The sequence below is a fragment of the Tasmannia lanceolata genome, unplaced genomic scaffold, assembly GCF_043159265.1.
Source record: "Tasmannia lanceolata isolate RefF3 unplaced genomic scaffold, GAP_Taslan_0.1 ptg000002l, whole genome shotgun sequence".
NCBI lineage: Eukaryota > Viridiplantae > Streptophyta > Magnoliopsida > Canellales > Winteraceae > Tasmannia > Tasmannia lanceolata.
In genome coordinates, this window is record NW_027518679.1 from 29502901 (window position 1) to 29519769 (window position 16869).

The following is a 16869-nucleotide window of genomic DNA, read 5'->3' on the forward strand; positions in this document are numbered from 1 at the left end:
TCCAGGGAAGATGAGGGGTGTGAACTTAATATAACAAAAGCTCGTTAAGGCTCGCGAACCTGGCCGAGCCGAGCCGAGCTTGGCTAGGCTCGCTCGTTTACACCCTAAGACCAAGGACATATAGGAGCTGTTTGGATATAGGGACAGTTTTTAATAGAAAATTTTTCAGGAAAAATGAATTTTCCAACAATTGGGTAAAGTCATTTTTCGTAGAATTTTTTTTTTCCGAAAAATTCCCCCCCCGGCCGTGGAATTTCATTTTATTGTGAATATTTATTTTCAATGAAAAGTTTTATTTTTTCTGTGAATCCATGATATAAGAGTCACCCGAATATATTCCAAATGAACCGTTAATGAAGAAACATAGATAAAAGAAGAAAAGTCAAAATCTAGATTAAATTTGGGAACCTTTTGTTGTCGTGTGTGTGTGTGTGTGTGTGTGAGAGAGAGAGAGAGAGAGAGAGAGAGAGGAAAACATTTTCCAGGAAGTGATTTTTCAAGAGCTTGGCTAACTTGTTTTCCACCAAAATCTGTTTTCCAGAATCCAAAAATTTCCTTGCTTTCTGGGAAAATTTCATTCTAGATGAACCCAGAAATTTGTATTTCCATGGAATATTTATTTTTAATGGAAAGAAAATTTTCAAAAATAAAAATAAAATTAAAAAAAAATTCAATCTGCCCATTAACTTCTTTGCACTATCCCATGGCCCCTTGATTTTTTTTCATACATCAAACCATTATCTTCTGGTCGTTCGTCATTATATATTAAAAGATGGGCTGCGTTATTGCCTCAATGGAGTCGGTAACAAAGGTGGCAATGAAGGATTAGTAAGGGGTTTGGTTACTTGCCCAAAATTCAAATTTTCAGGCCTCTGCGTCGGAGCCTGTTGTTGTGACAGAGAGCTGTTGATTGTAACGTTTAGAAAGGAGGGCTAGTTACTGAAAAATGCTTCACTTGATGGTTCTGCTCTTGACCGTAATGCTATGTAAATGCAAGTTGGGACCCCTGGTCCCAATGTAATTTTCATAGTATAAATATACTTAGTCAACTTTAGAAGAAAAAAAAAAAGTTACTGAAAAATGCTTTGTGGGGAAGTTGGGTTCTGTAACTGAAATTGGTTTTGATGACGAGAAAGAGGCCGGAAGTTGATGGGGAGGTGGATAATTGGGTTGGATTTGAATATGGGGAGTTACCATTTTTTGAGCAATATTTTCTTAACTGTGTTAAGAAAATACAACATCTTATACAACATCTTAAACCTGTGTTAACTTACCAACTTCTCCAATAGCTTAAGCTGTTGGAGAAAGGCATAATTTATCTTTTATACTTTAACACCTCCCCCGCACGTGTGGCCCACTTGGCAAACACGTGGCACATGTGGTCCCACTTTGGGCCGACCATTGCATGTGGGTTTTTGCTATCGGGAGGTTTGAACTCGAGACCTTTGGCTCTGATACCATGTTAACTTACCAACTTCTCCAATAGCTTAAGCTGTTGGAGAAAGGCGTTATTTATCTTTTATACTTTAACAACCTGCACTGATTAATCAAACCAAAGTGGCGACACAAAGCCAAAAAAAAATAAAAATTGAATAAATTTCCATGCACAATTGAACTCCATGCCCAGCATAACTAAAAGAGAATTTGAAGAACAAGATGGGATGCCAATCTTAATCTGGGAACACAAAAAGAATCAAGAAAAGAAATCCCCGCAGAGTCCATACAACAACAAAATATGGAAGCACGAAGAAGGGGCATTGCATGATACCTGAAAATCAGCCTCTCATCTATTTCTCTACTTGTATTCTCTTATCCCTTTTAGGCAGGTCAATGGGCTGTTGGGCCTCGTGTGGGTGGTTTGGCCCTCTGTATACCTTGAGGTGTGTGAAAAGCGCCCTACCCAGCTGCACAATGCAATACAAATGTAAAACTTCTTTGGTAGGGAAGCACATCATTTTTCTTTGTTGCTCAATACTAATCATAAAAAAGCAATAACATATGCAGAGACCCTCAAACTTTGGATACATCAGAGGTTTCAATGCTCCCATATATAAATTCGTTAACACACACACGCGCTCACATCAATTACAATCTTGCCAATTCAATCATTGACTCGCCTGAGTCAACCCGATTTTGGCGGTAATGAGGCCATCAAAACTCATTTGACTCGCCAAGTCATTTTCCTATTTTTCCTTGGGCGAATTCGTAACTGATTGCATGTTTGACATATGATAGATAATATTAATAACATGTGATACAGAAAATTGTATCAGATAATACACAATGTTCTATGTAATCAAATGCTACTACTACTAGCCCCTATGAAAGTATGAAACTTGAATCCTTCAAAATGGGTAGAGTACTCGACTAAAGGAGATATAGTAAGGATATGGGTGTGCGATACGTGACAGATATAAATGATCCATATCCTCATTTTTGGATTTTCTTCAGTGTTGCCTCAATTGGTAGGTGACTAGTCTTTCATATGACCTTTTAAGCACAATTCTTCTTGGTCCTGTTTACATTTGTCAATCATAAAAAAACAAGAATCCTACAAATCTTGTTGTAAATTTATCTTTATTTTTTATGTTAAAGTATAAAAGATAAATAACGCCTTTCTCCAACAGCTAAAGCTTTTGGAGAAGTTGGTAAGTTAACATGGTATCAGAGCCAAAGGTCTCGAGTTCAAATCTCCCGGATAGCAAAGATCCACATGCGATGGTCGGCCCAAAGTGGGACCACATGTGCCACGTGCTTGCCAAGTGGGCCACACATGTGGAGGAGTGTTAAAGTATAAAAGATAAATAACGCCTTTCTCCAACAGCTTAAGCTTTTGGAGAAGTTGGTAAGTTAACATTTTATATTTCTCATCATAAAGCAAATGAGAATCCTATGCTAAAGAGGTTGGTCTCTGAGAAAGAATGTGTTGATATGTACTGTTGTACAAGAGAGATGTGTACTTTTCAAAATTTAAACCATGTCTGGTTTAAACTATTTAAACACTTTCTTAAAGGATCCTTACCCATATTCGACACTCACATAACAAATCAAGGGTTTTAAATTTTGGTTTCGGTTTCGGTTTCGATCATCAGCGAAACATAAACATTTAGGTTTGGGTATGAAATTTCGGCCGAGATCTTGTAAAATCACAGAAAATTTTCGGTAAAAAATCACGGCTGAAATTCAGGTAAGATTCTCCACAACTAGTGTCAGGGTTAGACTTAGTCAATTTGAGCCGGGTAAATTCTTTCACCAAAGGATTCATTAGCCGACCCCAACTAGTTTGGGACAAAGGCTTAGTTGAGTTGAGTTGAGTATTCTCCACAACTGGTTTTTCTTTTTATTTTTTGTCGTTTCTTAGAAATAACTTAAAGGAATCTCGTTGTTCTTCTCTTTTCTGTGGGTGGAGTTGATTTTTGTTAGGGTTTCTATTGAAATGTTGACTTTTTAACAGAAATCTTGCTTTTTTATCTGAAACAATTACATGTTTCGGACAAAATTTCAGACGAAATCTTTTATTTTTCCAAAACGAAGTGGATTTCGTTTCGGTAGCAACCGGAATCGAAATATTTCGGCCGAAACGCCAAAACTTAAAACCATGAACAGATCCTTGTGGTATTTGTATCTAAAGATTTTGGAATTTGGAGGATCCTTGTCCCATATCCTCACATTATCAAGCACTTGCCACAATATCCAGATAATATAGACTAGCGCAAACAATAGGAAAAACACTAGCATGGAAATTGGTCCGTGACTCCATGCATTCCTCACCAACCCAGGTAAGATATTAAACCTTGTCACATCACTGATTACATTACCATTTGTTTCAGATGAAGGTCACCTCATCATTGATTACCCTAGAAGTGAATGTGCATGGAAAGGGAAATGCATCCCCACCCAGACCCTTCTACAAGCATGTTGCCTTGACTCTTGTCATTGTTCATCATGAACCCAAGTATAGATCATTTTTTCGTTCAAACCAATCGATCATCGAAATCCTCCTAGGAAAGAGGACCACAATAGAGCGAAACTCAAAACGTAACTACACAAAGCAAGAGCAAAAGCACAAAGGACTCCAGTCCAAAAAAGTTCCTCATGGGCAGGCATAAGAAAGAAGGATCTAATCTATTATGATTTATGACCTTTTAGAGGGAGCTTATCTTGATTCAAAAAAAGTATCCAGAATGCTAAGAGTAGGATCCCACTAGCTGTTTGACCGTCTCAACCAGAAGTCAGAAGTGCCTGAACCTGAATTTGATTGGATTTCGGCTGCAATCAGTTAGTTTACTTATCTTGACCCTTGGGTCTGTTTGGTTGCCACATGACTGGCATCCTCAAGGATGTCCCAAGTAGAAAAATGCTGTTTTGGTAACTTTTATGGTGTTTGGTAGCCAATTTAGCACCATAATCCCTAGAGACTACTAGACAAGATTCAAAGCTAATTATTGCTTGTCTGGTGACGTGGCACACATGTTCCCTACTTATACTTTGCATGTTATCCTCCTCAAAAAAGGAAGAATTTGTCTGAGTAGAATTTTGCTTTTTCTCTTTTTCTCTCCTCTGTCTATATATTGGTAATGACACCCCTCCCATTACTGTTACAAGATTAACAACCAAACACTACTTATCACTATTCTACCAGGAAAATCCTACGTAGATCAAACATTAGAAATGTTTGTCTCCTCCCTATTGACTACTTACACCAATAATCTAAAAGGTAACTATTTGCATCCAAACTGGCCCTCAAGGTAACAAATCTTTTTTTTCTACCAGATTAATCACCTATGACATGGCAGATAGCATGTCAACATTTTATATAAAATATCCAGGAAGTATTGATACTTATATTTTGTAAAATTAAGGATTTACTCGGCCAACAGCCCTATTTTCCATTCATTACTTTGTCAAAAGTAGTAGGAGTATAATGGTGTTATATAAACATGTATATCTCCTAGCTTATGAGATTTTTCCAGTTAAATAGAAATTGTAATTCAACATCATAGTTTGGTAGCAATGCCGCAGCTTCATCTTCATGCCATTTTAATGAATTTATCAACATATAAAAGAAAATAAATGAACAATAAAAAATGATAAGAGCTTTGGCCTTACCCTTCCTTTACAAAGCATGCCACGAACAGCATGTTCAATTATTTGCTCTGGAATTCTCTGCTGTAACTGATCAAATGTTTCGACCTTCATGTCACCAGGTCTTCCTGAATGCCTCCTATAGAGCTTTTGGGTCCTCTTTTTACCTGATACTACAACTTTTTTCTGCATTCACCTTTTTTTTAGGAATGCACACCAAGGACATGGTAAAAAGGAGTCAACTTGGACGGTTCAATGACTGACAGGTTCAATTGTTCATTAAATCAGGAGAGCCAATGGAGTTTTTGATTGATTTGATAGTGAAAAACTAGGAATCGGAAAGGAACTCAGCCAAGGCAAGTAGGAGGGTGAGTTGCTGATTGATATGGATTTTTTTTTAAAAGTAGTCCTACCACCTTGATATGTAGAGATTCCTAATGTAGCAGATCCCATGAAGTTATATACAACTTGATTGTTTCCTTCACTCCAGTTGCAAATGAAATTCATTTCTAAGGATCCCATGGTTTATAAACCACATTCGAACCATAGACCCTAAAAGGATAGTCGCATGTGTCCCTGCATGTGCCTCCTCTATTTTATCTTTTAATGAGACCCTTAATCGGGCAGTAAGCCTATAAAATAAACTGATCATTTTTTTTGGAAAGGTATAAAATAAGCTGATCATGACATTACAAACCGAGAGTGTGTACTGACCACCTTCAAGGAAAAGGTGACACAAAGAGGAGGATCTTTCTTTATTCTCACGACGTAAATAGGGGTCTGACATCCACATTAACATGTTTTGATAATGGGGCAAACTCAACTTGTTTTACATTCTTTAACCAGCAGTCAAAGGCTATTACAATTCCCCAAAAGCTCTAAGCATCCAATCATAGAGGTGTAAAATAAACTGACTCATCCCATTATAAAACATAGGTGTGCGGATATCAGTCGCCTCTAAAAATTGCCTTGTTTATTCGATGAAAAAAAAAATGTGCCTCTTCCATTTCTAAATATGAAAATACTACTCTACCAATTTATCTTTAAGCAAGGCAAAGTAAGAAAGTCCCTTGTGATTCTTCAAGTGCATTAAGGTGAGTGTAGTGAAGTGATTCTAGGCTTAAAAAGCTGCCAGCGAGAATCTATCTATTCCATGTTATTGTGCCCTACCTGAAAAAGCCAGCCGACCCAAGGAAAGGGAGAGACAACAATGCTACTAGTCTATTTGCACCTCCTTACGTAATAGGGCTCCCTAACACCACTAGGGGAATCAACAAAACGTTGAACTCGAGCTCCTAACTCGGCATTCTATGTTGCCTGACCTTAATCAACTTACGAGCAGGATCCACTTTTTTGGGGAATGTATCAAAGCAATAACAAGAATACTTCTAGTGGAACATCTTTTTACAATCTTTGGAAAGAGAATTCACTAAGACAGAGGGACAAGTAATTCGACTCATTCACATACAAACATAAATGTTTGGAATCCATATTATGCAACATGACATTGTTTTTACTAAATCTATCAAATCAATCTATTTTAAGCGTAAGATACATAGTTAAGAAATTCGTCATAGTTAGAAGCTATGTATCAATGTCATGATCAATATCTTCAGTAGCATCAATATGATGACCTTTAGGCTTGCATTCAGGAACTTGTTCAAAACTATGCCACCTTATCTTACTAGCTTCTGCCCCTTCTTGAGTGGGACAAATAGTAGAACCACAAGAAGACATTCCTCTCTCTTTGGGAGGAGATACTAGAGGAGATCAGAATCATTATAAACATAGGATATGGGAAAAGACACAAGAAGCCATATCTGAAAATATGACCTTTATAGTGATCCGAGGATTGATAGGGAGGATGAAGACTTCTTAAAAGAATTCAGAGAGGGAGGGCGGGGGTAAAAGAATTAGCGCAAGAGTTTGGGGAATTGAATTGGGAAAGGGCGGGAAGGATGGATGTTGCAACCGCTTTCCCATCATCTCTCCCAAGAGAACCGTATTGGTTCTACTCGAGTAATGACATAACCCATTAAGTTCTTTTGTGGTTGGGTAGAGCCTGTGTAGTTGCCCTACAGCAGGGGATCCTCGTTCCCTCCAAAACCCTTCCCAGCACCCATTTGAATGTGCTGCCAAGGTGATGCAAGGTATCTTAGCATCTTTCCTCTAGATTTCATGATGGTGAGCCTGCCTAGATGAATAAAGGTGGTTTTCTGAGCTTGATCTACCAGCTTCTCTCTGTTTTCATCAAGATATTCCTTGTTTGCAAGGAACTGACCAGTTGTACTCGAGCCTTGCATCTCTATGCTTGGCTTTCAAGATCTCCATCAAGAAACTCTAGGTAAAGCGCTGACTGTATTTTCTTAAGTTTTTTTCATGGAAGTAGAACATGCCTCTGTGTGTATGTAAGCAATTATGATCCTGGTGCTGAATTCTCATGGATCTCAAAAACTGGTTTACATTTTAAGAAACATTGAAGATTTTGGTGGAACAGCCATGGCAAGGGCAAATTAAGAAAGAAGCAATCTGTCCTCTATTGACAGAACCGAATCTTGTGATAGCTATAATCAAGGTCTGGAGTTGTGATTTGGAGCAATAGATCTGAGCCTAGACGTTTTTAAGGTTGAGTTCTAATTTCATTTTCAAAATCTGATCACCAATTGCATGATCCGGATGCATTTTTGTCTAATTGAATAGAGCTACACACAAATTGAACTGAGGCAACGAAAACCGTCCAAGGAAGGCAATTTAGTGCTTGAATCAATGAATGTTGGGCATTGGATCTAAGCAATTGAGTTTTAATTTTGAGAAATGCTCAAATCTGGTGCCTAAGTGAGTGATTCTGCCATTTTAGAAAGAAATTGAGATGTCTGGCTTTGCTTTCATTTTAAATGGTTTTATTAGCATAGGATGGGCATCCTTCTCTCTCGATCATGCGTTGGAATTGGATCTTTTCATTGCTGATGGTTTTCTAAGGAGCAACAGTGGGAGTTAATCCATGTTAGACCAAAGCTCACAGTAACTATGCTCTTCCTTATGCCTATTTGTTGCTTGTGTAAATGGTTTTTGAATCAGTCACATGAGAATGCCTTAACCTAGAGTTTTAACTTTACTTGAAAAAGAGTTAAGGATCTACATCATAAATAGTATAATCCATTGGTTTCATACGAGTTGCATTTAGCTAGGTACATGCTAATGTGGAAAGTATAAGCTTGAGTGGGATTTACTTTTTACAGCAAAGGTCAATACTTGCAACAGAGAAGGCAACTGATAGTAAGTTCAGGAATTGTGAACTTTGTGAGCTAAGTGGCAAGCTTCTTGGTCCGTTCAGTTACTTCATTGGCTGAGACTTCACCTCCATCCTCTCTTCTCTAACGTCTGCTAATACCACTGCATCACAAGGCTCTTAAAAAGAGTCTGGTATTCAAGTTTTTGCTTCTTGTGAGGACCGATACTAAGTTTGGCCGGGGAAGCCTTTTTCGGGTTAGTACGCATCAACTACGTGTTATGAAAGAATACAAAACAATTCATTCTCTTGAAACCCATCAACAACATTCATTCGTATGTAATTTTTCTATAGGCTATCTGTAAGTATGAACATCAGATGATGAAGAGAAAGGGGTGCATAATACATACCACGATAACATATGCTCCCATGTTCACACTAGGCGTATATGTTGCTAGATTCTTTCCACAGATATGTATTGAAATTGTTGATGCTAGTCTTTCCAAAATTTTGTCAGTTGCATCAACTATATACCATGTTTTCTCTGTGTTGACATGGTCTGAAGCCTTAGGATACCAAGTTGTATTCCAGATATCCTGAAAGAAAGCACATAGATTGTTCAAAGAGACCCCTAAGAACCAAGACAAAAGGCAAAACAGTAGCAAAAGAAATTTCAAAGATAAACTGAAACCCCGAAACAATAAATAAAAAATGGGTATGCTGGGGGGTTTGAAAATTTTGACGATTACAATATGATGAGTTGTAACATCCATGGTTTCATTGCAAAAAAGAAAAGAAAAGAAAAAGGATCCCTACTTCAATTTTTTGAGTTATTTTGAACTGTGAGAAATTAAAGAATGCCCAATAAAAACCCATGAACATTTTAGCAGTATTGCAGTCTAATTGATGAAAGATTAGAACGAATGTAACAATATATCTACAAATGTCTCCTATGAACTCGCTTTTATATATTGATTACAACTGTAAATCTGTTGTCAAAACCCTAAATGTCTCCTCAAAACCCATGACCATTTTGGCAGTATTTCAGTCTAATTGATGAAAGATTTGAATCAATGTACCAACACATTTTCAAATGTCTCCTAGCTTATAAATTAATTACAAATGTAAAAAATTTGTTTTCAAAACCCTTAATGCACTCAAATTCCATTGAATAATCATACCCATGTCCGAATTCATATCATTTTCCACAATCATTCAGAGATATTCACATTTAATCACAGATATATTACGGGTCCATTGATCTCAGAATCTTCGAACATCCAACGATGTTCTAGAGGGACAGTGGGTACTTCTTGGCAACATATTTGAAGCTTCATCGTAACAAGACCTAAAAGAGAAGGTTTCTTTGCAACAGGGAAATTTGAAAATCCCAACAACGAAGATCTCAAACTGGTTTTCTTAGAAAAGGGTTTTGAGGAGGGAGTTGAGAGAATGGTTGAACACCCACACGACATAGCCATTTCAGATTTCCCTCCCAAAAGGTTTCTGCACTTGAACGTTATAAGAGACTTTAGATGAGGTGTTCAGGTAAAGGGTATTTTTGTCGTTAGAGAAAGGTTGAGTGTGTAATTTTTTTAATAAAAAAACTCCCCCCAAAATACAAAAATTTGAAATAACTTTCAAATTTTGTTTACCAATTCTTCCCTCAGATAAAGTTTACCTATGGGTAGAAGATTAAGGCTAGAATAGGATTGGGCTTGTAGCTCAATGGTCGAGGCTTGGATTAGGTCACAACCTATGCACCAAAAAAAGAACAATAAGGCTAGGAATAGAGAAAGGGTTCTAAAATCTCTCCCCCATACGCGGATTTTAGAATCTTGGGTTTCCTCAAGATCTTGGATGAGAGACTAGAGAAGAACGAGACCGTCTTTCGTTTTCTGATTTCTCACCCTTGTTTCCGTCAAGCAAGAGGGTAGGAGATCGTCCCGTATTTCCAGGTTTTGGAAATCTTAAGATGGGGGAGAGATTTGTGAAACCTAGTCTGCAGCCTACTTCCAATGCTTTCAAACTAAAAACCTGGATTCTCCGTATCCAAACAGCCCCTATTAGAAACACTAAGCTGATTGAGTCCTCGTGCATTTAAAGATGGTGGGCCCCATCCCATAAAGAGTGTAAAATGGTGAGCGCCTCTCATGCAAGAGGTGCAAAAAAATTCCATGGAAAAAGTATCGAAGGTAAAGTTGGTTTAAAATTTTATTTCGAATGGGAATTTTTTTTTTTTCTTGCAAAATAATTTCTATGTATAAAATTTCCAATAAAATGTTTTAGGGAAAGAAAGCCAATGACAATGGAAAAAACACATCTAGTAAGGGATTTGCTAGGCAATTTTGTGGAAAGCCAAAAGTGAGCCTTGAAGTTGCCTAGCAAATCCCTTATCCGAAATATAACATGGTAGACATTGAGGAAGAAAGACTCGAATAGTCAAATATAACTTTCACAATCTAATATTTGTCTTATTAGATCCATCTCCTGAAATTGATTCGGTAAGATTGGATTAAACTGATATGGTAAGCTGGAATTAAGCCTTGACAATTGAGTTAGAGTCTCAAGAGATAAACTTGAAAGGACTGCAGTAAGGCCCCGTTTGGATTGCAAGAGGAAATTTTTTTCTTTCCACAATTTAGAGGAAAATGATATGATTATGGTTAATTTAGAGGGATATTATCATAAATTTAAGTTACCTCTAAGTTAAAATTGAATAGGTTGGTTCAAGTTATCTTTATTCCTGTGTAAAAAAGTAAGAAATTTTAGAAATATTTTTTCTTTCCAAAATTTTCTCAAAAATTCTTGGAATCCAAACAAGCCCTTAACATAATGTTAAATTTTATTAAGAGAAATGTCTGTGACAGGAAAGAGTCTTCTCGCATTACACGTGATGGATTCTGTTGGGAAAATTGCCTTATTTCCCACCCACCGAGTGTTGCTTGGGTGGGAAGGTAATAAGGCAAAAATAGAAATAATGTTTAGGTTTTTTTGGGAGAAAAAACTAATACCAAAAGAGAGTGGGTTTTCTCTAGGTGAAGGAAAGCAAGAGAGGACGAGCGAGAGGCTTGGGGTGTGACGGCAACACTAAGGGAGAGAAAAGAATAAGGAAGAAAATGGTTTTTTCCTGGGTTTCTTCTCGGGTTCCTCTTGGGTTTTCTTTCAGGTTTTATCAGGTTCCTCGTGTACAATCTTGAGTTTAAGAAGTAAAGAAAGGGTTGCGGGTTTGAAGGTTTGTTATTAATCCGTTGTAATCTTTGTATTTTGTTTTTCTCATAGTGAAAGATCGTGTTTCTTGTCCGAGGAGTAGGCTTGGCCGAACCACGTAAGATCTTGGTGTTCATCTTGTGGCTTGATTTATTACTTTCACTTTTCCATTTTATTTGTGCACGATCGGATTGATTAGCCTGGCAAATTTTCTCAACAGATTCAATAAGTATTTTATTCGAAATAACGAGACAGTTACTTTTTATCTAAAAATTTATTTTCAAGTCTAAATATTAGCATGGTCATTAGCCAAATTCCGCATTAAATTAACAAGAGATCAGTCATTCGGGAACACAGAGCTCTTCCCCTTTTTCTCCCTTTTTCTGCCCAACTCTTTGGTCTTAAGAATGTTGGTTTTAAGAATGAGTGATTGTTTCTGCCACCCTGACTGCCCAACAAGAGAGAAGACAACTAATGCGTTCTACTTATTAAAAAGGATCTATGGTCAGTCCCTCACCTTGATCGTTACAGACAGACTATACCACTTCTAAGATTGAAATTGCTATAAGCCATAAATCCAACCGATACCTCCACCACTTCCATCTACAAATACAACTCTGGGATAAATTTAATAAAATTGAAGTAAAGCTCTTGAATTTACTAGTAGTGGTGATGATTAAATATGGATTTCGTTAATGGACAGCATAAGAGAGTAAAGTATCATCCATTATCTACATTCCCTTTTTTGCACCAAAACACATTCCATTTCAAGATCAATCTATTGTTCATATACATTCAGCTAACAACATGGTTTTTCAGTACCCAACCATGCCATGAAAGACCAAATATCAACTTTCATCATACTCTACCCAGCCTATCTGTTGATGAAAGGTTAAAAGCCTAATAAAGCTAAGAAGTAGAGGTAGAGATTGACAAAATTGCTACGACATTTTGGGTAGAAAGATCCACCTACGTCTTTACCTCCTTACGACTGCCTTCTGCTTTTGGCGATAGGCGGATTCAGAGATGGGCTAATAGGGGCGCGCGATGCCCAATGAATAAAGGTTTTGAAGCAAGCCTTACTAATATCCATGTGAATAACTTAATAAGGGCGTTTATGGCGCTAGCTATCTCCATCTCTCGAGCGACTTCCAACACTTTCGTCTCTTGGGTGATTTGCTATCATAAGGAGGTCGACATCGTCCTTCTTCAGTTCTTCTAGTTTACGTGGATGACATTGCTTTCTCTAGTAATGACTAACGTTCGACAAATGTGCTTAAGAGAACATTAAGAACCCAGTTTGATATGATCACCTCGTGATCTTCATTGCAAAATTGATTTTGATATACTCTTTTCCTCTGTCCAATCTAATGGTCTTGATCTTTAGGTATATGCAATTCTGCACCAGAGCTTTAAGAGCCTCATCCCTATTTCTCATAGGCCCGGAGGCTCTGGGTGGAGATGGGATCTCTCCTACTGGACGTTGGGTATCTGGCCCAAGCATTCATAGATATCCAGATCTTCATTAGCGGCCTCTCGATAAATGGAGACCACTCAGAATTTCCAATTTTGGTGCTATCAGCCTGACAAAGTCACTGTAGAAGGAAAAGAAAATTAGAGAAAACATAAGACAATTCCTTCAAAAAAGAACTTGGAAAAGCCAGGTATCAATTTATAATCACGCACACTTTACCCACCTAGGATTAACACTTTAGATATTGGATTATGGAAAATGATATCAGCACAACCATGTTTTGATATTTTCACCAACGCATCTTGTCTTTTAGTATTTGAAGATCTATCAAAAGGTGATTACAGTTCCTAAAAAGAAAACACATGCTGGGTCTGTGTAGTTATTAAAACATCGTTGTGCTGATATCATTTCCCAAGATTATAATGAAAACTTCCACAAACAGGAGTCTAGACTATACCCTCTCCCAATAAATTTGATATTCTAGTCTATAGATCAAAAGTTTATGAGATGAAAGGATGCTCAAAAGCAAAACAACATAATCACAGCCCACAATCTGCCTTTTATAATGCATCATAAAGAAAAGAACCATTCTTTTGAAACCCCAAGCATGGTTTGCTTCAGTCAAGAAGTAAAGCAGCTTAAGAATAGCTACTCTAGAAGATAAAAAACTATGCTCTTGTTAAACAACCAGTTACTCCAAAAGCTCTGGTTGTTTAACATGGTATCAGAGCCAAAGGTCTCAAGTTCAAACCTCCCGGATAGCAAAAATCCACATGGAAGGTCGGCCCACTTTTCTCTTCTGGACCTGGCAGGGCAAGCCTTGCACTGCATGCAATGTCTCTTAGCCATTCCAGGTCAAGGCTTCCATGTTCTCTTTCCAGACAGTTGAGGAAATCCTGCAAACAATTATTCCACAACAATAAGGTGTTTTGATATTTCAAAAAAAAAAATAAAGAAGAAAAAGGGAAAAGTTGTTCTAAATTTCTAATGATCATCATTTGCTTCTAGCGATGATATGCTGTTTGAACTTGGAAGGAACTAGGTGAGGTTACAAATTAAGTTAGATTTTTTCACCGGGTGAGGCTACGAAACTAGAAATCATTGACAGTGCCCATTTCAGACTAGAGGAGTTAGTTCAGAAGACTGACCGTGTAGTTTAGCGGACGGGTGCTGAACTCTATGTTATCCTACAATAGACATATGCCGATCCAGATACAAGATTTGTGCAAGAATATCTACAGCATATAAACATGGAAATCTAAACAAGCAAACATGAATGAGATTCACAATGTCAAGGTCAAGTGTTCTAATCCATTTTAGCTAATATTGCAAAAGAAAAATATGTACAGGGTTTCTTTTAGTACCTGGTACAAGATGCATGCAGCAATGAATGATTGCTCGTCCACGAAAAACTCGCCTTTCTTCTTCCCAATATTTTTCTTTGGTAGCATCCATTCCTTTTGTATCCTCACTGTCTTCCTTCCAAATCAGAAGCTTTCATACCCTGTTTGTTTCTGGATCCAGGTCCACTTTGGGTCGAGGGTGCCGTTTCTTAGTAGGATCAAATGGACCCTCATAAATACCCATGTTGCCATCTCCTCTATAAGGAGCTATAGTGTTCTGTGTTTGAGCCGTGATAAATTTGCTACTTTCGCTCCTGTTTAAAAATTCCCACGGCTGAACAATTTCATCTACAGGACCTGAGCATGTTGTAATTGCTTGTGATTGGAAGGCTGCATCCAATATTTGTTTAAAACTGACTGTTAGTAAACGAATTGGCTGGAAGATTGTGTTCCCTTCTCACTTGGTATTTTTTGAACAAAGATGTGGCAAGTCCTATAGATTTCTGGCCAAGAGGAGTATCTGTTGATTTTGCCAAAGATTGGTGATAGGCATATACAGCTCTCTCATGTTCTTGTAAGCACACTTGATTTGCACTGGAGCAGGACACGGAAATCTCCTCTAAATTTAATTTGTTTTTCTTTTTAATAAAATAGTTCAAATGCGTAGGCTAAGATAAAGGTAAGGGTATTGTGTTTAGAAGAGGGAAATTAAAGGGTTCCAAGAAAGTATGGTGTAAGGCTATCATGTGTCTAGAGTATGGACAAGGAAAAAGGAGGGGTTGCCTAAAATATAGGGAATTCAATGTGGATTCGGTTAACTAATGGATGGGTAGACAGACAATGAAACGCAAGGAAGCTGCTGTTTGTTAGGAAAAATAAGGAGGGCAAGCTATTTTTATGGAAACTCTTGTGCACCTTTTTTTATAGGAGCTTGAGGTGTTTTGGAGTGAAACAGAAAACAGGAAAGTGGGCTTGGGGTAGCTATTCTTAGGTTGGATGGGTAAAAGGTTTCAAGGAGTGTAATTAAGGGAATTGGGTTCTATCAAATATGGGTGGCTGAGAGGAGGTTTTGTAAAACAATGGATTAAAGTGGGCGGAACACAGAGAGTAGAGGGTTGCTTGGTTGAAGGGTGGCTGCTGAATGGAGATAGTGAAGGACTGATCTGCAACAGCGTAGCCCGCGGTAAACTTTCAGGGGACTTCGGCGGCAAAGTGGCAAGCAACAGATGGCTTGCACGGAAGGCAACAACAAGCAGTGACGATTCCGGCGGCGGGACAAATCTGAGGGACTAAGAAAACTGAATTTTTTATTGCTTAAAAGCTTCTTTAAAAAATGTATTACAAGGTTCTATTTGTAGACTCTGCTTAGACTTTTACTAATCCTACTAAAATTGAAATTCCCATCTGCTTTGGACGTACAACTCAAAAACAATTCCTATAATTTCTCTATATTTTCCCATAAAAGCTAGAACCATCAAAGTTTAGCTTGAAGTATCCAAACAACGGAGGTTCACAATCTTGAATTATTACTCCCAAGCACAGTTACGACAAATCTCCTTCCATCCAAACCAAAGATCGTAAGCTGATACAAATCTAAAGCAAGCAACCTTCCTCACCCAAGATATTGTGGAGGCAATAACCTTATTATAAAGAAATAACGGACTTTTGGAATATCCATTAAAAACCCCAGCATTGCGTGACCCCTTTCGACGTAAAAATGGACGTACAATTTGTTTTATGTTGTAAAATGAACATAAAAAAATTTATATTCATTTTTTACGTCGAAAGAAATGGAGCTATTGTAAAATCATCAGAAAGATTGAGAAAGAAAATAATTTTTTTCTAGCAAAACACAAAGAAAATTACTAAAATTAGGAAGAGGAAACTGTTGGTGAGCTTAACCAAACTTATGGTGAGCTAGCTTGCCCAATCACATGGGGCCCCACTTTGTTAGGATGATCCAAACCATTCATTTGAAAGTCCCTTACATAGATGGGGAGTGTACCAAAAATCAACTCCATAGGATCATCCTACCCCTCCATTTGTGGAGGACAAAAATGGACAGACTGCCCCATTTTGTCCTCCACAAATATGGAGGGGTTAGGATGATCCTATGGAGCTGATTTTTGGTACACCCCCCATCTATGTAAGGGACTTTCAAATGAATAGTTTGGATCATCCTAACAAAGTGGGCCCCATGTGATTGGGCAAGCTAGCTCACCATAAGTTTGGTGAGCTTAAGTTTCCTCAATTAGGAATATGGCAACATGTCAAGGAACACATCATGTACTTTATTTCACAAGCAATGCGCACATAAGGTATACTCACAATCTATTTCATTTCACAGGTGTTTTTAAATGAATACACACAATTACATCATCATTTTCTCTCTCCATTTAGTGGCCATTGAGGGTTAGAAACTTAGAATCATCCAATGGCAGTGAATTTTGCTCCATAGACCATCCATAGCAAGGCCAAGGAAATGTAGGAGCTGTTTGGATTATATTTTTTTTTTCCTTTTAAAATGA

The 16869-nt window shown here is 37.7% G+C and overlaps 1 protein-coding gene across 1 annotated transcript; it reads right to left on the bottom strand.

Moving 5' to 3' along the window:
• Positions 1-1599: 1599 nt before the first annotated feature.
• On the bottom strand, positions 1600-9807 carry LOC143890413 (large ribosomal subunit protein uL13c-like). The gene is made up of 4 exons (XM_077395078.1): positions 9565-9807; positions 8725-8910; positions 5110-5271; positions 1600-1904 (listed from the first exon to the last, which is right to left on the bottom strand). Exons 1-4 carry the CDS (start codon positions 9793-9795, stop codon positions 1788-1790), a joined length of 696 nt encoding a protein of 231 aa, XP_077251193.1. The 5' UTR covers positions 9796-9807; the 3' UTR covers positions 1600-1787.
• Between the last annotated feature and the right edge of the window lie 7062 nt (positions 9808-16869).

Coding starts and splice junctions, on each gene's coding strand:
- LOC143890413 (XM_077395078.1), bottom strand. CDS start 9,795: ATGGCTATGTCGTGTGGGTGTTCAACCATTCTCTCAACTCCCTCCTCA. Junction 8,911..9,564: donor ATTCTGAGATCAATGGACCC/GTAATATATCTG, acceptor GCTTTCTTTCAG/GATATCTGGAATACAACTTG. Junction 1,905..5,109: donor GCATGCTTTGTAAAGGAAGG/GTAAGGCCAAAG, acceptor TGCATTGTGCAG/CTGGGTAGGGCGCTTTTCAC.